General features: G+C 38.4%; 1 protein-coding gene across 16 annotated transcripts in view; it reads right to left on the bottom strand.

Annotated features, from left to right (window-relative positions):
• The window catches only part of MICAL2 (microtubule associated monooxygenase, calponin and LIM domain containing 2), a 184250-nt gene that overhangs the window by 126991 nt on the left and 30471 nt on the right, over nucleotides 1–26788 (bottom strand). For all 16 annotated transcript variants that reach the window (XM_067540830.1, XM_067540829.1, XM_067540845.1 and 13 more), the window contains one exon: nucleotides 23892–24247. In XM_067540830.1, coding sequence (XP_067396931.1) covers nucleotides 23892–24155 — 264 coding nt within the window. In that variant the 5' untranslated portion in view covers nucleotides 24156–24247. Of the gene's footprint in view, nucleotides 1–23891; nucleotides 24248–26788 lie in introns of those variants that run through there.

Raw genomic sequence — 26788 nt, 5'->3', positions numbered from 1 at the left:
AAGAATTTTTCACATAAAAGTTTGTTCATGCAAATGGAAGTCAATATAAAATTGTCAAGTCACCTCCTGGGTGTAAACTGTCAACTGAAGTAATGCTAATGTATCAAGAGCTGATCAAATATTCGAGTACACTATTTGATTAAATGAAGCAGTCACATTCATCAAATATATTACTTAATGGAGGGTGTTCAACCATCTATAGAACTTGGCAAATGCCTCATACACAGATACCAAAATAAGTACCCACTGAAAAACTGATGAAAAAAATATGGTAAAAATTAGTCAAATAATGATTTCCTCCAGCTTTAACTAGATATAAATGAATTTGAAGGAAAACAATTTTTTCTAAAGTATTTGCAGCAGACAACAGGAGAGACTTGGAAATGAAGAATAAATGATCTCAGAGCCGATTTCTTAAGAGGCACATAAAACATTGTTGCAGGGCTCTGATCAGACCAGAGTCCACTGATTAAAAGTAATCCCCAAATACTCCTACACAGTTTAGCTAAGACTATCTCCATGATGAAAGTTACTTAGCTGTATTTTCCTGTCACCTAGACAGTGTTCTGAATACAATAGATCAGATCTTCAGCTGGTGAAAATCAACATAGCTCTAGTGAAGTCATTAGACCTACCCTGATTTACAGTACTTGAGAACTAAACCTACTCTACTTTATTTTAACACTGGCCAATGTATTTAAAAATAGTATCTTAAAAATAGCCTCATGCCCACATTTAGGTACCTAACGGTGGGATTTTCAAATTTCACCTAAATATGGATTTCAATTTTGGCCTGTAGCTATTAAATCTCTACAACAAACCAGAAAGCTGTGATTTCTAGAAAACTGCATGTGCATCAGATGCTTACATTTTCTGACTTGGTTACTGGAAATTATTTGATTAAAACAGTCCTTCCTTGATTAAAAAAAAATCACCTCAAATTATTAGAGAAGAAAATCAGTTCAGGTAACAAATTTAGCCTACTGACCGCTGAGGTGTGCAAGACCTAATTCAGAGAGTTCTCGCTATGAGGTAGATGCCGTCCCATGCTATAAGTACAATTACATTATCTCACAATCAAAACATGCTCCTTTGGTTCTCACACATAGTCAGACAGTGATTACAGTTTTAATAACAAGGACTTACTGTAAACTAAACCTAGCTGAATGTAAGTCTGGTTCTAATTATATTTCTTTTTCATAACAGTAAGGTTATTTATTTATTTTGGTCTGCCCATTTGTTTTACATATTAGATAAAAGCCTGTGCCAAATAATTTTTTATGTAAATCAGTCATAAGAACTGTTACATAAGTTACAATTATCTTATTTTTTAAAAAAAAGTAAAATATCAATAATAGTGAAATTTCCACAGAATGAACAGGCACTGTAGATTTAAAAAAAAATGTTACAGATAGTAAAGTATCATTAGTTAAAGTTAATCACTCCCATCAGCCATTTGTGAGGCTCGCTTACTCCCAAAATACATTTTTAGCTTGTACTTTCAAAGCAACATGCTACACTGTATGCTAAATACTAAAAAAACATCAATGGATCTAATTATATAAAGGAAGAAAATCCAGCGCAGATGTTACCAGGATCAGAGAATGGGATTATTGGCAGAGGCTGGGTCAGTTCCTCTCTGCACATACTTGTTATGATTAACATGGGAACTCTGAGTTCTGACAAGTAAGTGAATGCATTTACAGCTACACAGTTTTCCAGTAATGTTGAGCAAGCAGCTAGCAACACTTTGCAAATACAGACCATACATGGTTTGTTCAGAATTTTTCTGGCGGACAAGAAATATTATATATAAATACATGCAATTTTTTTAAAGTAGTCTTTTGAGATTTAGTCATAGTGGCTCTTGCCAACTAATAAAACCACACACTGACATTTCCTCATGATGCTGATGGATACAATGTATTCAAATTTGAGAGAGAGAGAGAGAGAGAGAGAGAAAGAGAGAGAGAGAATTCTCCCTCCTCCCTATCAAAAAGATATCTTCCAACTTGCTTAGGAGCACTGTGAAAAGCAATTCTATTTTAGCCACCATCCATGGTTACCATCTATAAACATATTTATCTACGTGTATTAGAATTATTTGTTCTTTTATTTATCAGGAGAGCTTTCCCAGTGATGTATAGCTCACTCCTCCTGACAATTTATCATCCACTTTGGAAACTTCTGGAGCCAAAAAAGCAAGAATCTATTGCAAAAATAATTTGTTACAGTGTTTAGCCTTCTACCTTTATTAAGCAGACAACATATGAGAAAAACAAGCTCTTGTTTATATGTGAAGTTACAAAACAGAAACAGTGCTGCAATCATTCTAGGAAGACCTATGAAACCTTTAGTTCTATATTTTTTCCTGCTAATAAACCAGTCTTTTGGCTCATTATTGGCCACATTCAGAATGTAATGAATTTATCACTGCTTTCGCAGAGTCAGGTGAAGCCATTTTTTCATGGTGAGTGACTATCGCGGTACAAACAACTCTGGTGAAATTGACCTCAGTCAGAGCTGTAGCAACTAGCACTGTGGAAATCAAGGGAGCCTTGGCACGTAGACACTAGTAATGGCCAAAAGGCTTCATTCTGCGTCCATTCAAGCCAATGGAAAAACTCCCTTCACTTTTATGATACACAATCACTTCACTCTTCAAAAGCCCTCTATCAGCGTAGGGAAACACCAATAATGGAAGATGACTTTGGAGAAGATTGTCCATATTTTTCTTTCAGGAGGAGGAAGTGAGTGTGTTTGGTTAGGGAAGCAAGGAGCTGCATGGAGGACTAAAAGGTAGCTCTGGCATAGTAAGATCGTGGCTATACTTCTGTGACATCCACAACAAAGAACGAACACTGCATCCTTTTTCTCCTCTGACTAAGGCGATACACATTTTGTTGTTACTTAAGCAGTGGTGTATATGTGTATGTACGATGTTTTATAATTGACATTAAAAACAGATTCTCTTCCCTAAGGAATATACAGCCTAGAGGTCTGCTCCTGCAAACACTCACACACATAACTCACTTAAGACATTTAATCAATTTAATTTAATTTCATGTGCCTAACTCAAGTGAGCATTTCAAGAATTGGGTCCTAAACTAAAAGGAGAACAAAATAGGAGAAGACAGGAAGGACATAGGGAGGAAAAGTGAATGATGAGGAAGAGAATAGTACGGTTATTCAGTCACTTTGCAAACTAATGTACTGGTCTTGAAAAATGACAAAAGATTAATTTATTATTACAATTATACTATTTTAAGAGTGTATTTTATAGGCATAAGAAGCTATAATTAAGACCTGCTTACAATTAGGGCTCTTTCCTTTATTAAAATAATTAACACATTATATGCAGAACCTTTCATTCACAAGTCTAAAACACTTTAAATATTGGATAAGTATTGCACAGGTGAGGAAATTGAAGTACTGTGAGGCCAAATGAATGACTTGATCAATGCCAGAGAGCCTGTAGCATTGCCATGAATAGAATTCTGAGCTCCTGATTCCCATTCATCAGCTTTAACCACTTGATCACCTTGCTCCCCACCCTAGGAAAGAGACAGGTTGAAATTAGAGGATTCTAATGCAGACTGTAAATACTGATTAAACAGACAAATTTAATACACAAAAGTTTAAATTCCACTGATATATCTTCATTCTAAGAGGGTTGATGACCCTGTCTATGATGTGAATTACGGAGACCAAATCACATTAGTTTGCCAGTTGTACAGTCAGGGTTGCTAAAGTAATTGATTTACAATAAACAGTTTTATCTGTAACCAGATTTACTAAAGTAATCATCAAGGTACCATTACTTTTCATAATGATTTAATCTAGATTACTTTCCATTACTGGTTTTGTCAATCATGTCCTAAACATGAATGACGACACCAGTCTGGTTATCAGGATAGCAGGCATTTCATTGTGAGATCTCATACTCTTGCCACAAAATCATCAATAAAGAAGTGGATTTACTTGATTCATTTACTTTTTAGTTTAAAGTAATTTTAAACATTCCTAGTTACATAAATCTTGCTGAAGCGCTCTTTCATAAACAGGTCACTTTAAAATGACTTGATACAAATTTAAGACCATACTGCAGTTTATTCTTTTCTCAGTTTAAATTATAAAATTTAACTATCCTATGCAATAGTTGGTTTTTTTAAAAATATTTTAAACAATAAAACCATGCACAGCAAACTGAGCAAATATTGTGTTTCTGTGGTACCTGTAGAAAGTACCTCATTTTTTCTGAAGTGTAAATCTGTTTCCATACAGAGTAACAAGCCAAGCTCTATTTCTGCTTAAGGCTAGAGAAAGCAAAGGGCACTGGTGTCACTTTAATGGTTTTCAACTAAAATTAATAGATATAGGAAAGCTTCATTTCCCAATGTGCTCTATAATGTTTATGGTTTAGTGAAGATAGAGTATGTGTTACCTTCAAAATGGGCCCCACTCAAAGGAGAGTCAAAAGTACTGAGCTCTTCCCGACCATGTGCTTTTGAAAAATGTAGTACCCAGATAAACCTCCTTGCATGTTTCTATATCACGATATAACGGGCATCAGTTTGCTAAGCCAAATAAGAGCGCAAGTAAGCTCTGTGAAGCCAGAATTATTTTGTGCTTCTGTTCTTTGTGGACATGGATTTTCAGCAATCCCCAAACAGATTCCTCCTGCTGGAGAAAGGAATAATAGGGTGTGGAGATGGCCACACAACTGGGCTGCAAGTATCTTCTGTGAAGCATTCACATCACGAACACCCAACACCTGATTCATACCCTGGAAAAGCCTTATGTGGCTTAACGTACTGTAGATCTGCAGGTGAATAATTCAATCAATCAGTTTTGGGGGTTATCTTTTAAAGTATCTGAGGGATCAAATACAAAAAGGACTATATAATTATCAGCAAGTTAAAAGGAGAGATCTATCTGATCTGCTGACAAAAATCCCATTTGCTCACTTTAATTACTTGAATAGCATAATCTACTCATTTACCCTTGCAAATATAGAATATCCACCTTTATATTCCCAAATTTAAGGAATCTACTCTCTGAAAATAGGGTAAAAAACAACAACCACGCAACTACCATCTCTCTCTATATACCTAAAAATAAACAAACAAACAAAAAACCCCTACAGTTCAGCATGTTAATATGAAATTATTATTATTGGATTTTAAGTGCAATGCCATTCCCTTGCCTGAGAGATCCAGGCATTATACAAAAGGATACTGGAAAATATTAAAATATTACAAAAAAATACTGTTCTGCAATACTAAAGCCAAAAATTAGAAAGGTTTCAACACTGAAAAAAAGACAATGGAAATGAAAGATACAAACACAATCACAATCTTTTTGGTAGGAGGGTGGAGGGGGTGATTGGATCAAGGCCTTGATCCAGTCGTCAGATCAATCAGGGCAGACCCTGACTTGTGTCGGGATACTCCAATTCAAGAACAAGAATCCATCCCATAGGGCCCAATTTGTGGGTCAGGACATTTCCATTTATACTTAAAGAGGAGTAAAACTGAGAAAACAGTGTGTCACCCACCTGTGGCAAGTTAAATGAGAAGAACTCAGCCCAGAGGAGGGACAACCATCAACCTAGCCACAAAGAACAATATTTCCAAACATGTATGTGCTTAAAAGGTTTCCAGATAAAGTTGTGTTCAGAAATTAAATAACCCCTTCATCACACTGGTAACAATGAACCAAACCCCAATTCTGAAAACAACACTTGGCCCACAGGAATGACCATGGCATTAGGGAGCTGGAACATTAGCTTCATGGACCTCCTACCAGCTAAAAGTCACATGTCTGTCTCTTATGAAGACTGCCGCATGCACTCTTCTCCCCAAAGGTCGTTTACCGTAGCAGGGTGGATCCGTTGGTGCTGCTCTTGGCCCACAGCGATGTCCCTCCAACCCCACCAAGATGAGAAGTCAACACCTGCTGGATACCTTCATGGCATCCGGGGCACAACAGAGTCCCTGCTGCTCTGCCCTCCAACTCACCCCCACAGTTGACTTCCTCCTTTAAGCTGTTGGGTTCCCCCCAACAGGCTCAATTGTGAAAGTGAGTATTTGGATCTCAGGAACGACAGGATCATTAATGGCAAGGCATGCATGGTACTGGCATTTTGCCTTGGTAAAGTTTATAGACAAGCAGTTAAGTTAGAGTCCACACAGTGGGCCAGATCAATCCTTGTCGTAACTCCACTGTCTGCAACAGAATCATACCCGACATGAAACTGGGCCAATGTTTATTTGCAATATAACTAAACATGATGCCATGAGAGATAACCATAACATATAATAAAACAATAATACATTTTCTGGATCAGCAATGACCATTTCCATGGAACAGTTCCAAGGAAAAACAACTGCATGAGCATCTAAAGCAGACAGCTAACAGAAGCTTCAGTGGGAAGTTCTCTGCAGCATCAGTCTTATTTTATCTCTAGAAGTAAAGATTGAAGTGTTTCTGGCAAGCAAATGGATGCTCTCTATGTGATTCATGACAATTTCTGGCTGCTTTCTCTCATATTTGCAGTTTCAATTTTAGCACATAAGCTCGTTGTCAGTCAGTGGGAAAGTGCAGTCAGATGGAAATGTGTCCCTGAATCAACAGACTAGAATAACCAGTATAGATATAATTGTATAATGTGACAGAAAATGAGAATATCCCATTTGAAAAGAGACAGAATCCTACATGTAATTTCAGTCAAAATAAGATATCAACACTCAAAACTTTCCTTTAAAAACAAGCTAATAAGTGTGACAAAACTAGTAATAGGTAATCATATGCAATATTATGATTTGAGCCCTGGCTAACCTATGGCCACAGTCTAACAAATCATGTAAGAACATGCATAGTCCCACTGGACTACAGATGTGCATGAGTGCTCTGCTAGATTGGGACCTATATATATATATATAAGAAAGCGCTGCTCCCTGTGAACCACCATATCAGCAGGTGTCAACTGAGGAGCTTTCATCAAGAGTCCCTAGGGCTAAACATCTGAGAAATGGAAGGCAGAACATCCTTGGGGACAGCCCTTGACTCTGTAATTCACTCTCTCACTGAGCACGGTGCATGCTCTAGGCATGGTGCCTTAGTCTGCTAGAGCCTCACAACCGCACTTATGTGAAAAAGTACCTTGTAACACAAGAAGTCCCACTAAAAGGTGACAGAAGAGGACACTGAGCCCTGGTCTCTCCTACAAATTTATGTCAGCATAACTACATTGCTCAGAGATGTGAAAAATCCACACCCCTGCATGAGGCAGTTATAATGACTGAACTCCTGGTGTAGACAGCTCTATGTCCATGGGAGGGCTTCTCCGGTTGACGTAACTACCATCTCTTGGGGAGGTGGAATACCAGTGTCGATGGGTATTTTCAGATAGTGGACTTGCCTCAAAATGCCCCTGACAAATTATTTTGGTTGATAGACGTGTTTTCTTAAAATATATATATTTTCCACACACACATACACTTCACTCTCTCCTGATGTTGACACATACAGATATTGGAGGAAGCTGACCAATGACTATACAAGTTTCCAGTGAAACTGGGTGTACTGGAAGTAAACTAAAGAAAGTTATTTCTTTTCCTGTTACAGGAATGAGGGTCTCATGTGTTCCTTATTACCACAGCCGATTAAAAAACAAATCTCATAGAAAGTGTGAATTTTCAGTTAACTGTGTCTCTTTAATGAGACATATTCCAATCCTACAAAGACTTTTGTGTGCTTAACTTTACACACTGAAAGTAATCCCATACGTTACTCAACTTTATATTGTCTTAAATATTTGTAATCTTACTCACAGCTTGCTGTGCATTTTTAAAATCAAGTTGTACAGAAACAAGATGTTGGTGAAATTCAAGGACAGAAGAGGTAAATACTGAGCTTATGTATCTCTCATCACATGTGGCAAGAGACACCTTTGAAACACTTTTCACAGACTTCCAATTATGTGAAGTTATGTGCTGTATTATCACATGGGCAACTGACCAAAGGAGAGAACTGTAGTGTGCTGTCACCAAAACGCTCTCTTATGACCTGAGCAGCATTTGATCATAGGTCTCCAGGGGTAAGAGGCTGATGAAGCTGATGAACCAGCCAACTTTACTAGCTTCTGACTTCCAAACTCTTGGAGATAATAGGTGACAAAGACACAGCAACTCTCATACTGGCTTTTAAAAAATCATGTTCCAAGGATTTAAAGTTTACAAATGTGGCCTATTTCCAAATTTGACATTCCTTCAGCTGTCATGTTCACAGCTGAACTTGCCAGTGGAATCCATCCAGGACTCTATGGAGTGCTTATGAGAAAATAATTTCTTTACAAAGAGCACTTATCTTTATTGTGACCCCTCTTTTTTTTTTTTTTTTGTGCACATATGGTCAGATCTCCAGGAGGTGAAACACCAGTGCATTAATGCATTGCATCAGCTAGCCATTCCTTATTGGGATTTCCTAAGTGAGTGGTCAGATATTCTAAATCAGGGCATTGTCCTTCCTAGTTGGAAAAATGCAGATACGTTTCACTGTAGTGTTTTTTGGGGTTCTTTTTAATAATTCCAAATACCCATATATTTATGTCGCTCAGATTTGTGTATTAGCATTAAGCTCCCAAACAAGGGTCTGTCATAAAATTCAAAATTCTCCCTCCCAAAAAAAAAACCCATTATATACAAGAGATGCAGAATTTATGTTCCATTATGCAACAAATGTGTGTTTTCACTTATACACTGAAACCCATTCAATTTATAGGGATTTAGAGATACTCTGGATACCTTCATTTTTAAAGCTGAACTGAACTTTGTCAAGCTGTATAATTTACTTTGGATTCTAGCTTCTTTTAGTACAATACAGCTCTCTCATTAGCTTTTTGGCATATTTAAGTCTGTATCTTACATCAAAGAGCTTTAAGAGTTTATAGCTTGTTAAAAAATAACGAAGTTGGTAATTGGTAGACATCACCCAGAATCTACACAAGTGTCTCTAGAAACTTTGAATTCTTCATTGTCACACTTGTGAGCCAAAAATGGCTGAAAAGATAGAAAACTAAACCTCTAAGCAAGACAGTGCCTTTCACATTTCAAGTGTAACCTGCTTGTCTGTCTATCTATCTATCTATCTGTGGTACTTCTATGCCCCCCCTCAACATAGCATCTGAGCATCTCACAATTTTTAAGAATTGATCCTCCCAACATCCCTGGGAGATGGAAGAATTGTAGTCTCTCCTGGTCCCCAGCATTCCAACACATATACACACACAGATGAGGCACTGAGGCCAAAATAGATACTCAAGATCACAGAAAAATTGTGTGTCAGAGTATGAACTTAAACCTACATCTCCTAAGTCTTTGTGCTGGTGCCCTAACCACTTGACCACGCTTCATCTCCAGACTGAAGCCTTAATTGTGGGTTATGTGAGTAACTTTACTCTTGTAAAGTAGCCCCATTAAAGTCAGTGGGACTAGTTACATGAGAGAGGTTACTGTGTGTTTACAGGATCAGGGCTTAACAAGGTAAGGCTAATAGGTCCTGAAGGGAATCCTATTCTGGCTCGTGGAATTAAAGTCATACTAGGTGTCACCTTAAATGAAAGTGTTGGGGAAAGATACCGGGTTACAGGGTTCTGGCAAGATGGTCAACAGCCATAGTCTTATTGGAGGAGTGAGAAGGAGGAGGAATTGTAATATACAATAAGAATATTACTCTTTCACACAGCCATATCTATCTGCAGAGATAGCATATTACACTGTAACAATGCTTGCTTATGTGGGTGCCCCTAGACTCTTGTAATAAAAATAATGCTGTTTGTCTTTTAATTGTATCAGTGTAGTTAGGAACATGCTGTGCAATAAACATTTTCAAGAGGAGAAACAGTGTTCTTGTTTTAGAGATTTTTAAAATAAATCTAGTAACTTCACATTGCTGATGCATGCTGAAGACAAGGTTAAAATGAAGCTCCTCGGGCTGCCCTTTATAGAGAGCCCAGCAAATAAAGCTAGAAGTTTGCAGGATTTTTAAACCACATTAGCACGTTTTTAAGACAAGTTACTTTCTCAGGACATTTCACAGAATATTTTAATTTGCAATTTTATTTAAAAATTGGTAATTCTATGACAGGCAAATTCAGAGACATTTGATTCTTTAGAAGCTAACCTAGGACGCCTGAGCTCATGTAATAACTAACTATCACATTCAAAGTGGAATCCACGTTTGTAAAGTAGCAGACTATTTACCCTCATCAATTCTAATCATCATAAGCATAGTGACTGTATAATGATGAGTGGCAGTTCTAGTTAAATGCAGGATGCAATACTTCATAAGAAATAACTCTAGGTTCCTGAGGTCATTTCCCTTCCAATCCACCCCTCCCATATTTCAAAAGAAAAAAAAGAATTGCATCCTTGATCAGAGGCATGTCGCTCTTCAGTATTATCACTAACTAACTACCATTAACTAGCAATGTTGAATGTCACTGCCCAGAGTGGGAAGCTGAAGTTTCTCAAGGCTATCATACTTGTACACACAAGGTCATCAATATATAAATAAAAAGTTGTATCTTGAATTTTGCATTTCTAGATCCAATGCACAGACCAGCCATTGAGCATTGTTAATGCCATTGTTTTCTAGCGTCAAGAGGTAGAGATATCCCCGGACAGTTATAAGTTATAACTAGAATCAGAGAGTGTACCTTTAGTCTAACAATTATTAGGAATGTTTCCAATAGTGCAGTGAGTTAACAGAACATGCTCTCACATCAGCATACTAGTCTGGTGACAGCCTAGAGACACAGTAGGGAATCAGAGGTCAGGGACCTCAGTTGTCCTGGACATAAAAGGTTGCAGAAACTTTAACAGGCTGAAAGGTCCGGGGACAGCTAGAGCCCGCCCTTGTTGCCAGAAGGAAGGCCTTTAGAAAAGGGGAAAAAAATTAAGTGTGCATGTGCGAGGCAGGGAGAATATGGAGGAATTAGCATTCAGCAGTGGACAGAAAAACACAAGCTTTAGGAAGCACCAGTTTATGTCAACATACAAGCCAATAAAAAGGAAACATTGCATTTCTCTACATAAGTTTATATTTATGTGGCTTTGTAATCACAACTCTGTTTCCACATTCTAAATATGTGCAATTCTGATACAAGGATCAACACTTGTGATTGTTCTGTCACAGTGACCTCTATATCCACACTGATAAACAATGAACTTCCTAAATTGGATAGGTATCCAGAAGCAAAATGTGGGAGTTGTGAAGACAGAGCAAGTTTTACCGGACATCTCATGTGTCAAGGCAGGTCGGTCAGGTTATAATTTGGTAAGACAAACTCCTACAAGTTGTGCCATTCTTTACATGAAGGCAAATTCCTCTTAATTCCACACTTTAAATCAGAGAAATTACTTCTGGTTTTCTTCTTACCACTGAACACTCACTAATCAGCATAAATTATTATTAATTATTTGGGGATGGATAGTGTTTTGGAGGACATTGAACGGACATCCCTTGCAACATTTGTTTGATCTGGATTGTAAATTACTTCAAGGATTTTTGTCTCATGTAAATTGCACAATTTGTAAGGGATGATGAAAAATAAAGGTTGGGAGAAAAGGGTAAGCAACAGAGGGGTAATGGTTCCACCAGTGAAAGATTAAGACAAGCATTTATAGTAGCACAGGCTCTTTTTAATCACTCATTATTTATTTAAACATGGTAGTGCAAATTAGTCATGAAAGGCTAACTGAAATGCAGGCAAAACACCAGCATCCAATAGTTAGCATCTTTGGTTCATGTACCTGAACAACTACTACAAGCAGCAACCACTAAAAGTGAAATTCTATTGTATGTGAAAAAGTCAACCTTCTGACAGAAAAGGTAGTTGCAAGGGACACAACAGCTCAGTAGAATGCCAGTGGGACTCAAAAGCTCTTATTTACCTCTAACGGTATGTCTACACTACAATTAACACACTCATGGTGGACCCAGGTCAGCTGATTCGCGCACTCAAGGCTTGGGCTGCGGGACTGTAGAGTTGCAATGTACACATGTGGGTTCAGGCTGGAGCCCAGGCTCTGGGACCCTGCTTCCTCACAGGGTCCCAAATCTACAATACAGCTTTACAGCCCTGTAACCGAAACCTAGGTCGCTGACACAGATCAGTCATGAGTGTTTAATTACAGTACAGACGTACCCTAAGGGGCAAATCTGAAAACAGGCCGGGCTGAAAGTCCATATCACCTGATAGATGTTTGGTGGCCTTGTTTCAATTTTCATTATTCAAGTGTCCAACAGCAACACTATTACTGGCAATAATGAGCACCTTTGTTGGCTGTCTCAGAGCAGGTTCAAGACAGGATAGACAATGGAGATTGACTGAATTACCCTAAAGGTTGTCCCTCCAGCTTGCAATGTAAGGACACTGGTAGAGTAGTCGGGGGAGATGGCAATTCTGCTACACCTTCTCCTGTAGAAAGGAGAAATCTTTCCAAAAGTTGGATTGAAAATGGTTGAAGTTCCCCAACCAGCCATACAATTTATAGTTTTTAAAGCAGAATTACAAACTCTGGATAAAGTTAACTTATAATGAAAACCCCAAACTGGGGGGCACGCCCTGGGAGAGGGCATGAAGGAACATCTGTGGGAGCATGGCAGGGCCCAAGCGAGCCCCCACAGGGAACAGGGAGGGAGCACTACCCAGCCCCATTATGCCCCCTGCGGCCCTGGATCTGAAGGGGGACATGAGAGGAAAAGTTTGGGCACCAGCATCTTAGGTGGCAATATCTAGTGCTGGTGTTCATGATTTTTAGATCTTCTACACACGCACACACGCAGAAAAAACCTACTAATACAAATTAATTTTTGTAAACAAAATGTTCCAATTCTTAATTACTCATTAGACTGTACTTTTCATTCAAGTAGTAAGTAGTACAGTCAGTAAGTTTCTACAATACAGATCATTTCACTCAATAGAAAATTGCAACATCATCCTCTCCCCTTCAGGCCAACTCCTAACTTGTTCATCAGCTGTGAACAGAGGTCCAGAACACTTATTGATTTCCAGATGTAATTGCCATAAGATGTAAAATCACCTCAGTTAATCTGTGGAAACAGGAGTGTAAGGCATTCCCATTTGCCATATCTCAGAACATCATAAAAACTCTCATGAGAAGTCCTGCCAGCACAAAGACATTCTGGTGCCAATAGACTACTTGTCAGTTCAGAGAGAGAGTGCTGAAACTGCAGTGCTGTGGGCCATCAGAAACATAGGCTTTTAGATAATGGTTTCCTGTGTGCAGCACTTCTCGTTTTAAAGATCTCTTCAGAAATACAGCTTTATACCAACCGTAACATCCCAAAGATAATAAAGGCAGGTCCAGGAAAAAATGATAGAAAAACTTTTTTACACAGAGTCAGAGTTTAAGGCCAGGAGGGACCACCAGATCTTCTAGTCTGACCTCCTACATATCACAGGCTACAAATACCCTCCAGGACCCACACACTAAACCCAGCAACTGAAATGAGACTGAATTATTGCCCCTCACAGGAGACTAGACTATTGTGTGTCAGAGGCTGAGGTGCACCATTGCCAAGGCCCCCGGCAATGCTAGGGAAATTATGTTTTAGCTTTTTAAACACAAAATAGTTTAGAATGCAATCATCTACAGTTGCTGTTATTTTGGTCACAACACCAAAATAAGTGTCAAATGTATTGACCTCTGATAAAGAGGGTTTGTTAGGTTTTTACACTAAAAACCTACTATGAGTTATAAGAGATCTGAAGCCATTTATTCTAGCACTTCACTATGTGTGACTACATCCCCCTATCACTTGTTCAGCCAGAACAAGAGAATAAATGGCTCTCTGCTTCATGTTATCAAAATAAACCAACATGTAGAGAATGACATTGCAAAAACGTTTGGAAGGGTCAATCCTTTTGGGGAGTTCAGCTCTCATAATTACTTATTCTTCTCTATTTATTTTTGTGTCAAAAGAGATTTTTATCCAGTTTGTTTTGATGGTTGTATTACCTACATCTTTTATACAGTCTCTCCATTTTAAATGGACTCAGCTGTATCCAGATTCTACTGTTCAAAAGCTGGATGATTGCAACAATTGTAACCTGTACACAATAATTTAGACAAATTTGATATGGTTTTGTATAGACCTAAATATTAAATTTTAAAAATGTTATCCTCATCAATATATTATTGAGACACATTAAGTTTCCAGACAAAAGACAGTTAAAATAGACTAAATTAAACTGCATTATTATTCATTATTTCTATGAAGGTTTTTTTCTTCTACCACAAAACAATATTTTACTCTGCAGATTAAAGAACATAAAAACCTGCATAACACATCAGAATGCCAAGGTGTTAAGACAGACAGCCCAGAAATGGAAAAACATGGTAATAATGGGTTACCATAGGGAATCCTGAACCACCATAACTCTGCTCATAAAATCCCACAATTTTTTGAGCCTCTCTTTTTATACAAAGTTTATATCATAACTAGTGACATGTCAAAACCCAGTTAACTTGCTAGTTTGGCCAGGAACCTAGATACCTGTGTGCACCATGCATTTGATGTTTGGGGCATATGCAAAAATGTTAATATATATCAGTATCCCACTCTAGAGGCAAGTCTTCTCTCTCTCTCTGCATCTGAAACGTACAGAATAAAGGCTTTAACTGTTGCAGGAGAGGAAGACAAGTATCACTTCCCCCAATTTTTAAGCTATTCACTGCATTAAACACACCACATAACTAATTGGAGAGTGTATGTATATCTTTGTGTATGCCCCAATTCTGACTACAGCTAGTAAAACTATTTGAAAAAAGTCAAGATTTTGTGTATGCCAAAAATGTGACAAAATGTATCCATATGATACAGTGTCTTTTCTATGTACAGAAATGCCACAAAATTTGGGTGTCAAAAAGTTTATCAAGACAAACATACACAGGTCATTCTTTTTCTTGATAAAATGCCATACACCTCAAAAAACCAAAACAACATGCCCTATGTTATGTCAGCAGAAAAACTAGCTGGTTCTCAAAACAGGCATGAGAACTTAAATAGGAGAAGCACATGTTCTACAGAGAAGAGGAAACTGACTTACATCTGAAACCTATTCTGTTCTCAGTCAAATGTTTAATACTTTCTTGGTACCAAAATTTTGTATTTCCTTGCTTATCTGTACAAAAATAAAAAAATTGGAGCTTGCAATGTAACTAACAACAAAGCTGTATCAGAGCTCAGTTTGCACTGTCTCTTTCTTAGGGAGAAACAAAGGTCTGACTCCAAATTATCAATAAAGGAAAGCAACTGTCTGGGAGGCCTGTACCCCTGAGGCTGCATTGGAGAACTCAGTTTCCTTTGGTTTGGCACACATTAGGAACACCACCCTGTAATTTGGATGGATATCTGTCCTTACTATTTTCACACAGTTATAAATTTAAACAACCAAAATGTGAAAGTAAAGTAACATGCCACACTGTAATCTCTTGATTCAGTCAAATTTAAACAAACCATGTGACAGCAACAATATTAATGATTTGTGTAAAAGCAAGCTGGGTGAAGACCTCTAGTTCAGTGGAAATCTCTACAAAAAGAGCATCTTGGAAATCAGCTAAATGTGAGACAAATCTCCGTAGATTAACAATAGCAAAAACATAAAAACAAGGGACATAGAAAAGCACAACTCTCAAACACAGATGTAGAGTTATCGTTATCTTGTCAGCCAAATAAGACTCCCAAACACCTACAAAACGTGACAAAAATATTCATCAGGCTTTCTGATTAGGTTATTTTGGCTACCGATTATTGTTTCTCATGAATGATAAAAATGAAAAGTTGGGTGCCTGACAAAACATTTGTAGTATAATTTATACAGGTTCTAATAAAAATAATGTGATTTCATTATCGAATCAATCACCAAAACTTTGCCTTTGGTGATTTGGTCTGTTTTGATAATATAAAGATATGTTCAGAAAGTCAAATACTTGATTTTGGTTTGTGACATTGATAGCTGCTATGTGTCCTTTCATCACCCTGACTTTTTTCCAGAGACAAAAAATATTTCTTGAAGAAACAGTAAAAATAGTCTGAATCCATCATCAACAATTACTCTGCTGTAACATTTTGTCCCTATCCATGCATTTTCTCCTTCCCCCAATAGATCTTCCATGATTGTATAGAGGATAATAATCCCACAGCTTTCCATTGATCTCAAAGCACATTTTATTTATAAATTTATAAATATAGATTTATTAAAATGAAAAGGGGACTCTTTCCAAGGCTCTAGGCACCCATATAATAAAATTACAAAAATAAAGTAACCTGGGCACTTAAGTAAGTGACCTGATTTTCAAGTGTGCTAAATCACAGCTGCCATGTAAGTCAGTGGAATATGTTGGTATTCAGTATCTCCAGCAGTTTTACAACTTCAGGATTAATGAGTCAGCCTACACTGAAGGGCCAAACAGACACACACGTCACAGCAAAGTGTTTTTGCCTTTTTTTGTTTAAATGAGCAAATTGATATCAGGATGTATTTTGTGATCAACCACCACAGTGCTTCCTCCTCAGAACTTCCTGTAAGTATGGTACTTAATTCCTTTTGTGACATTTTGTGACCTGTTGATGAATACAACAATAGGTTTCATTTCTGCTTTTAGAGACCAACCTGTTTGCTACAATACACCACAGAGAGTTGTCTTTAATTAAACAATAATAGGATGTAGTTTAGCACACCTTTGTATTATCTGCATCTTCACAGGCGTGAAGGGCAATGATTAATGGAGTTTCCTAACTGTTGCATCCAGTGTTACAAAGCAGGTTTTAGAATTTATGGCAACACTTTACATCAGATGGAATTTAATGCCAAGTCATCATGGAAAGACTGTGTAATTCCACATTACATCTGCCGTACATTATACTCAAAAGAATTAATGGTGATTTAAAAAAAAAAAAAAAAATCACAAAAAGAAAACCCCCAAAGGATTAGATAATGATCCATTCATTTACTGTTACTAAACACATGAATGTCATTTTAGTCTTCAAATATCAAAGACAATGATCAGCTAGCATCATTTTGCTCTGTTACGCTAGTAAAGTTGTCAGTTTAGATAAAATGGATGGCATTTTTCATTATAAAGCCTCATTATGAAACATCAAAATCTCAGCCGTTTCAAATCTCGTTTCCAAGAGGTTAACCTCTATTTTGGCTCAAGTGAGTAAGGCCTGGTCTGCCCCACTGCTAGCTGTTGACGGCTCCCATCGACATACTTATGTTGATGTACCGCAGCCTCTACATGGTGTTGCATCGACGGGAGACACCCTCCTGTCGATGCACCCTTACTCCTTTTGGAGAGGTGGACTAACGGCGTTGACCAGAGGCCCCATCTCCCATTGACTGAGTAGGTCTACATAACCCGCTCAATTGATCCTGCTGCACCCATCGCTGCACAGCCTGCAGAGTAGACAAGCCCTCAGTCACTCAAGTTCCAATTAAGAGCAAAATTAGAATCTGCAAAATATTTCAGAATGTTCACTAAAGCAGGGCTCGAAAAATTTGCTTTGTAGCTAGGAGCCAACCCAAAAATTAAGGAGCCAGACAATGTGGGCCCAGCAGCAGGGTGCCCTGGCCAGAGCGCAGCAGCCCCTCTCCCGTCCCAGCCCTGCCACATGGACACAGTGGTGCTCTGGCCGGAACGCGGGACCACTCTCCCATCCCAACCCCGCCCCTTCCCCCTGCCCCTCTCCCACAATGTGGGTCCAGAGGCAGGGCGCCCTGGCTGGAGTGCGGCAGCCGTAGTGCTTCCCTGTTCCCAGCCCCACCACACGGATGCAGTGGTGCCCTGGCCGGAGCGTGGCAGCCGCTCCCCCCGGGACCCAGTCTTTCACTGGGAGAAATACTAGGCACCAGAATTAAATTCCTAGGCACCATGGCGCCCCGGTGCCTGGGGTTTATCAAGCCCTACACTAAAATAAATAGGAGGAGGAGTGAGAGGTCTCTGGAAGCGTTAGTGGATCACACGAGGACAGTGCTTTAGGAGGACATTTAACTGAAACATTGGCAGATTTAAACATATTAGAGGATTGTCTTAATGAGACACGCTTTTGTTCAGCATCCTCAAGAAAACTGGACCTCCAGAAACCAAATATATTGTCCACTGTGTATTTACTATGCCCCAACTTTCTACTTGCAAGTCACAGGTTTTTGGTCATACTAAAGACCAATAAGAATGGAAGAGTTCCAGGGGGGTAGCTGTGTTAGTCTGTATACAGCAAAAACAACGAGAGTTCTGCAGCATTTTAAAGACTAAGAAATTTAATTTAAGTTGGCATAAGCTTTCGTGGGCTTCACCCCACTTCCTTAGATGCAGTTGGTAGAAATAATATAGCAAATACAGGCAACATATATAGTAGGCAACATACATATCCAAAGGCATAGACAACAATGGGGTAGGTGGATGAAAGCTGGGTACTTGAGGCCTAATGACAACCATTGAGTAGGAGGTGAGAATGGGTGATCAGAGCAAATTACTTCTTGTAATGAGATAGCCATTCCAAATCCCTGTTTAAACCCACTTTGAATGTGTCAAGTGTGCAGATAATTTCTAACTCAGCAGTTTCTCTTTGAAGTCTGTTTTTGAATTTTTTTTTATTTATTTATTTTTTTGTGATAGATAGAATGTCCTGGGAGATTGAAGTGTTCTCCAACTGGTTTATGGATGTTGTTATTTTTTATGTCTGATTTGTGTCCATTTTATCCTAGTGTGTAGTGATAGTCCAGTTTGGCCAACGTACATGGCACAGAGGAGCATTGCTGGCACATGATGGCATATATAACATTAGTGGACGTGCAGGTGAATGAGCCCCTTATGGTGTGATTGATGTGGTTAGGACCAGTGATGTTGTCACTAGAGTCGATGTGTGGGCAGAGTTGGCAACGGGGTTTCTTGCAGGGATAGGTTCCTGGATTAGACTTTTTGTAGGGTGTATGGTTGCTGGTGAGTATTTGCTTCAGGTTGCGGGGGCTGTCTGTAAGCCAGGATGGGTCTGATGCCCACTGCCTGAGCAAATGGCTCTCTCATTACAAGAAGTAATTTGTTCTGATCGCCCATTCTCACCTCCTACTCAATGGTTGTCATTAGGCCTCAAGTACCCGGCTTTCATCCACCTACCCCATTGTTGTCTATGCCTTTGGATATGTATGTTGCCTACCATATATGTTGCCTGTATTTGCTATATTATTTCTACCAACTGCATCTGAGGAAGTGGGGTGAAGCCCATGAAAGCTCATGCCTACTGAAATTAAATTTGTTAGTCTTTAAAGTGCTACAGAACTCTCGTTTTTTCAATAAGAATGGAAGATATTTTGTATATAACTGAAGTGCAAAAGTGCCAGTTTGAGTCACCTGCCCAGTTTAGTGTCTTTGAACCATACTACCTGGTAGTGCATGGATTGGCAATAAATCTGCCATCCTCCTCAACTCTGTGGGAAGGTAAAATGCCAGTTAAAAATAGGTTTGCTGAATCTACAGTGCAATTCAGTAGATGTTCTTTGGAGATGAAAAAAATGCACTCATATAGATCAGGGAAAGAGTTATTCAACGACATACACTGTGAAAAGGAAAAAACGGGGCTGGCAGATAAAATTGTACTATTTTATAATTAGTGAATGAAAGTGGCTAGATTATGAAGACACAGCTTGATGTTGGTATTATGATTAAGTCACAAGCCACTCCAACTTCACTCATGGTTCATGAGATCAGATCCACTCAGCTGATTCATATCCTGGTCCTATTAATAATCCTGCATACACGCATAATATTCAAATCTATAATATATGCAGAAGTCACATATTGTAATAGATGAGTGTTTACTGCACCTACTTAACCAAAAGGTTACTGCTACATGAAGTTTGGACTATGGGGATGTGAACAGCAGTGCGAACTGAAGTGCTGAGCTGCAACTCCCCCATATGAGTGTGTGAACTAAAAAGGCTCCTACTTCACATTGAGGACTATGTTCATGAAAACTAGGAACCTTTTAGTTTGTGCCTATAGTGTCCACATGGAGCTCTCTACTGTTCAGACCCCTAACTGGAGAGCAGTGTAGACACACCACCTTCATTCTGGAAAGCTCTGACAAGATCAAGGGCATCAACACTTGAATAGTTCCACCCTACTGAAACAATGGGCTTGCTACCACCAAAGTCATTGACTGAACTACTCTCTGCCCAGAAGCTGAGGGAGCTGGCTTTGGAGCTTGGAAATTCCCCCAGCTGGAACACAGAGGTAGAAAAGGTGACAAAGGCTGTTTTAAAAAGAGAAACAAGCTCTAAGCAAGAGTTGCCATTTCACCACCAGAAGAAAGATGGTCAGTACAAGAACGTTGCATGGGTTGCCTGGCCTATGGAATCACATGGGTAGACAGGACACTAAAAGGAAGTGCACTCCGGAGTTTGTTTTCCATAGATCTGTAACTTTCTTGTGCTTTCTAAGAGTAAAGAGAGTGAGAATTATTCTCTTCTTGCCCGTGAGAATATATTTGTGGTCCATTTCTAGTCAGGAAAACGCATTACCATGCTTTTCTAAATTTTGGATGGCGAAAACAATTTGGTTTTTTGTAATCCAGATGGATTGTGTAGGACAAAAACTTCTGAGGCAGGTTTAGGTAGAAGCTTATTTTTTCCATCTTTAAAAACATTTTACAAATTAAACAAATTCACATTTTCTTTCCGTATTAGTCCTTACACTTAACTTAATGCTGCCCTTAGCATTCCTGCTCATCAAGAGACTCAAGATCCCCTGTACCACTGTCTTCCCCCAGCACTCCCTTTCAAAATCCAGATCTTAGATACTCTATGTCCACTCTTCCACAGTAAAAATCCTACAGTCAAGCCCTAACATGTGGGACCAAGACCTGATCCTTCATCACACTACTCTTCCTCTAAAATCCAGAGATCGCAGCATCTCATACCATTCTCATGTACATGCCAGCCTACCTTCTCCCTGTCTACCATCTTACAGCCCACATATCCCATCATATCTCTCTACATCACTCCAACTTATGTATAATCATGGAATTTAGCCTACTTACCTATTTTGTCCTTACAATATAGGTCAGAAGCAGTATCCTTGACACACAAGCTTGTCAACTGTACCTTGTCAACTGAAAAAAGAAGCTTTGACTGTTACAACCAATACCAACAGACCTCAAAACCCTTGTGAAATTTATAGCATTGTAAACTCATAGCAGCTCAGCCTTGCATTGTGTGTTCCAAGTGTCAAGAAAAGCTAGTGCAAAAATTAAGGGTGGCCAGAATTATGAGAAGTCCAGGCTTGGAGGAAACAATTTCAGTTGTGCTTATCAGCACTTTTCTTTTATATTAGCTATTTATTTTTAAAATGAACCTATATCTTTAACTAACCTCAAAAAAAAAAAAAAAAAAAAAAAAAAATGATTCCTACTGACAACTTTAGCTCTCTTAATAAAACTGCAAATAGCCACTTGTCTAACTTTGAGTATCCTGCAATATGAAACAGTTAAGATTTTCATTCCAACTGATCCATTGCAACCAGCACTTTTTCCTATATAACTGAAAGTGGCAACTTTGGGCTATATTTTACCCTGAGCAACCTCACAGAAGCTTTATACAGTGTTGCATGAGACACAAGCAAAGGGTGAATTTGGACCATCAAGCTTAAAATGTGCAAAAAATTCCAGTACCACTATTCAATTATCAATTCACAGCATAGATAAAAGTCAAAGTGTTTGACGACGGCAATTTGTTGGTAGCATCAATTCATTAGTTAATACCATACTAGCAATAAATTGGTGCATTTAACCATTAACCTTTACTGTGCAGTAGTATTTTTATTGGACCATTAGTATTTCTGAAAATGATTTATCTATAGTTTATCATGATCTGTAAATAGAACTGTCAGACTGCATCAAGGTAATGATTAGATAGTCTGCCCTCTTGACTGAATGCGTCTCCTACCATTCATATGGCATAGATATGCTTTCACAAGAGACTATATGATTCACATGTAAGGAATGTTTCCTAGATATCCACACTAAGCCTGTAGACCACAGTTAACTTTTTCATTCGCTGCCATCTCCAGATTCAGTCTTCTCACATGCAGTCAGCTCAATTTGATGAGAGTGAATTATAGGTCTTGGTATGATATATAATATAAAATAACAAAGGCAGATATATATTACACTTACACACACCCTTTTGTATCTATGAGTTATCCTACATTTATCCATAACCTGGTAGTACATATGATACACGAGTTCATTAGTTTATAAAAATATTAATGCCTCATCAGTAAAAATAAATCCTTATTCCAAAGCACAGAACTAATACCACAGGAGGCAGACTCTTGGATCCCAATCCTTCAAAGCTGTACACAGGTGCTTAAATGTTACACACTGAGAGCACCATTGATTTCAGTGTGCCTTCACATAGCATGTGCAATTATGCAAATGATTAAGGCTTTGCAGGAGTAGGGCCTTGCACTGTATGGTCAAACTTCAGAGACCAGAGCCATGCTCTCCTTACATTTTACACATGCCCTCTCAACTACCTATTTTCTGCTGCTATTATCTCCTCAGACTGACAACAGAAACTGGTGGGAAATTATGTGGCATATAGCATGAGACAATTATCTACCAGACATGTCTTTCACTCCCTCCCTTTCCTGTCTGTACATTCACCATGAAGTTGCTCACTGACACATACTCAAGAGCTACTTTAAAAAAAAAACCACACACACACAAAGAGAAAGGAAGGAGAGGAGGAAAGGGAAGTGACAGGGCAGGAAAAGAAGGAAAAAAGCAAACAGAGGAAGAAGTGGGAGGTAGATAGGAAAGTGTGAGAGGACAGTTTTAGAGGTCCAAAATCTCTTGGCTTTTCATTTCCCAGAGAGCCTGTGGCAGATATATTTAAAAAACTTTGCTTATTTTTCTCCTTAAAAAAAAGTGAGAAAGCTTATCCAAAAGATAAGTTTTACTAAACAAAATAGGCGCTTTACATGCATTCCTAGTGATTTAAGAATCCTCTCTCCCAGATGCTTTTGAAAAGTCCCAGTTCCTCTAAGAGTGAAGGGTTTTAAAAAAAAAAAAAAAAAAGGCCATATGGCCCCTCTGCAGAGATCACACCTATGAAATTCGTGATGATTTCAATTTATGAAGCCCTTCATGGTTTGAGTACTGTGGATTTTATATGCTACCTCACCTGTGTTCTAGGGTTTACTGACACCCTGTATAAGTAGATTTGTCCATCTGAGAGCTGGGAATTCTGAATGGATGACCAAAACAAAGCTGATAGCCATATTTATACAGTCACAAGTGAGTTGCTCTAAAATAAAATATAATCACCAAATAGATGGACCAAGTGGCATGAACTGGTTAAAAATCAGTTTTTGGTATAAAACTTTTATAACAGCACTTATACTCACTGGAATCCAATGATTTCTAACATGTTTGCGCCACATCTTACTAGACAAAACATCACCATGCTGTTCATAACCACACAGACCGCCTCCCTTTCTACTTGCAATCATGTAACGCCAGTGTGAAAATGACAGTAATTGTTTATATGGAAAAGCAACAATAAGATGGTATTTAAGTATTTGCATTTACTGTAGTTTAATAGCTAGAAACAAGGAAAGTCAATGCCACGTGACAAGCCAGATCTCCAGGTTCCGGTAAGTGCTCTGCAGATAACCACCACTCATTTGTTGTGTAAGAAGATAGTTGATACTGTGCAGAATGATTCATCTTTAGTAGCAAAATTTGGCAACTAAAAGTTGTTCTAAACCCTAAACTAGAAATTGAAGTTCTCATCTTACCTTGCTGTTCATACAAGATCTTCCTCGCTTATATTCTTTATGATTTGCTCTTTTATCAAGCTTGTTCCACAAAGCTTTGGCCTTCCAGCTGGTTACCTTTGACTTCAATTTAGTATAGAAATTTCTGTTGTCCAATGGATCTAGTTCAAGTTGACGGGTGAGGATATTAAAGGCCTGAATGGTACCTTTGCATGTTGATGCTTGTACAAAGTTTTCAAATATCTGGCCTCCTTGGCTGTGTTTTTCATCATCATTTTCCCCCATATTCTGAGCAGTGCGTAGAAAGGACTAAACTTGAGCTGTGGTGTTCTGATACAGGTGACAGACACTATCAAGTACTTCAAAGAATATTATACCTAGAAAAGAAAGATAGTCAAATCAATGGATTTTCAGCATAATGAAGATCAAAACCCTACAAATCATACTTAAAATTAGCTAGATACAAGCATGCAGAAACAAATGATTCTCTCAATGAGACAAGGTTCAGTATAAAGTTAGTAAAGGCATTAAATATACCAACTACAGAAATTGATTATAAATAAAATTATGCCACTTTTGCAATGCTAGTTTATTTCATAATGACCATTACTATTATGAACATCCTTAAACACTCTCAAGTGCACTGGTTTCAAGGACAACTCATTCTCCTAAAAAAAACACCACATTTGTCTAATGACAGTTAGTTTTGGCCTTACACTAACTGGCTAGCAATGGATACCTTTCCGAAGGCTTCTCACACAATGATTCCTCAGAAGCATCCCTCAACCATAACTTTAGTCAGAGCCTCTGTCTCTTGGAATTGGCCATAAGTCAACACTGCATAATTTTAAAGAAAGATTTCCAATTACAGCTAGGGGTCAGAGCCAGGGCATCCATACAACTAACGCAGAACAATTTAGATTCAGCATGAGGAGCCTGATTATCTTGTCATCAGTTGCACGGAAAAAAAAACCATTTAGGATGATTGGGGCATTGCTTCTTGTTACTTCAAAACTGAAATACCAGGGAAAAGGGACCTACTCCACTCTCCAACCTCCATGTGATCCACGCCCAAATGAAAAACAATCTTGTACTCTAGTACAAGGGAGTCAATCCTGCATTCTTTGTGCATCGTTATTTAAAATGATTAAATTCATGTAAAGAGAGAGTCATCCCTTTGTGTGTGTTGATACTAGCTATAGGATAGTGACTTGAAGTCCACACAGTTCTGTTGGCCTTCCTATTAATGTGCTCTCAGTCAAACCATATGCAATATTTAGGATAAATACTTATCAAGCTAGGAGAGGAGAAAGCTACTCTAATTAGTATACACTTTAAAGTACTAAAATAACTTTTTGGTTCACTCCCATATCCTACTTTAACCTCTCATTCTGAATTTCAGACAGACACTCTCCCACTAAAGTCATCCCAGGTCAAAAAAATGTAGATTCTCAAGTGACATTCTTATTTTTCCAAGAGAATTAAAATGGATTATTTAGCTGCTTGCAATGGAGAGAGTTTACCTGGACTCAAGTCCAGAGTTTTAAGTGGGGCCAGTCATATATCCTTCTTCCTGCTATTTAGAAAGTACCTACCATTCCAAAAACACTCAATATCAAACTGATGCTTGTTTAATCTCCTACATAATTAGTTATTTTACTTGGACCATCATCAGTTGGCTTTTAGCTTTAAAATAAATTGTTAGAAGGGCCTTTGCAGATACACTTTAAATTTAACATTGTTCACAAACCATTCATTCTCTACCCACATTTGCTGAGAGAGAGAGAGTGCAACATAATCAATATATTTAAATTAAAAGGAGGCCCATCACATAAATCTTAAATTCTTTCAACATAAAGGAATATGCAACCTATGAAAGACTCTGTGGGAAGAAACAGGGAAGTATTTGCTTACATTTTGTGGCCATGCTTAAAATAAATAACCTTTGCTTTTACATCATCATTCTGTTGCCATTTTAGGTTATAATAAATTTTCAGTGTTGAGAGTTTGTACCTTTCCTTGGACCTAGTGCCAGGCTTAAATATTTGTTGCCAAGAAGAAGTTAGGCATTTTTTGTTTTCCAGACTGAGTTCCTCATTTGTGGTATGTTCCCTGTTTTTTTGTGAAGGGCTTTCATGAAGCAAAAAACCTTTCCCTTGCTCTGACTCTCAGAGGCCCTAATCTTGCCAGGAATAGAATGCCCCCAATTTCGACTCAGCACCTTTTAAGGCTAAAGCCCAAGGTGATTAAGTGCTAAATTCTCAAAATACATCCATGATATATGAAAGTCAGCTTAAGGAAATGACTGAAAAGTAATGGATGATCTAGTCATAGCCAGCTACTTAATCTCATTCAGAGGTCACTTTAAATTTGCTGGCCTCTGCCAGAGTTACGGTTTCCTGCATCAAAAACCTGATGACTTCAGGAAAAAGTCTGTCCCTGGGGAAGGGTCAATGTGCCATCACAACCACCAATAATTCCTTGTCGAAGTAGTCACCAGGATATCTGGAAGAAGCCCATCCACAAGTCTTTTATATCATATCATCTACCCATCCTTTCAGATTACAATCCTGAGCTCCTAAAACATTAGTGCTTTTTGATTTTCTAGAGGGCCCCAATTAAACAGAAGGAAAAAAGAGGCACTTTCCTGCTTTCCACTGACTGTTGGTTTCTAGCAATCAGGGAAAGACATCAGCCTCTAAGAGATATCCAATAAAAGAAAATAAAAAATGTGGTACATGGTCCATCTAGAGAGCTTCCTTGAATTGGGGGAGTCTCTTATAACCAAGAGAGTCTCTACCAAGTTTTGATTCCATCTGACAATTTTAGGGTTGAGCAGGATCTTCCTATTTCCTCCACCTTTTATGCAGTCATGGGCTCTTTCTGACAGTAACACTCGCTCCAGTTGAAGAGGGGAG

The sequence above is a fragment of the Emydura macquarii genome, unplaced genomic scaffold, assembly GCF_026122565.2.
Source record: "Emydura macquarii macquarii isolate MOO-44397 ecotype Brisbane River unplaced genomic scaffold, CSIRO-AGI_Emac_v2 contig_587, whole genome shotgun sequence".
NCBI classification, from domain to species: domain Eukaryota; kingdom Metazoa; phylum Chordata; order Testudines; family Chelidae; genus Emydura; species Emydura macquarii.
This window is presented reverse-complemented; position numbering and strand designations above follow the sequence as displayed.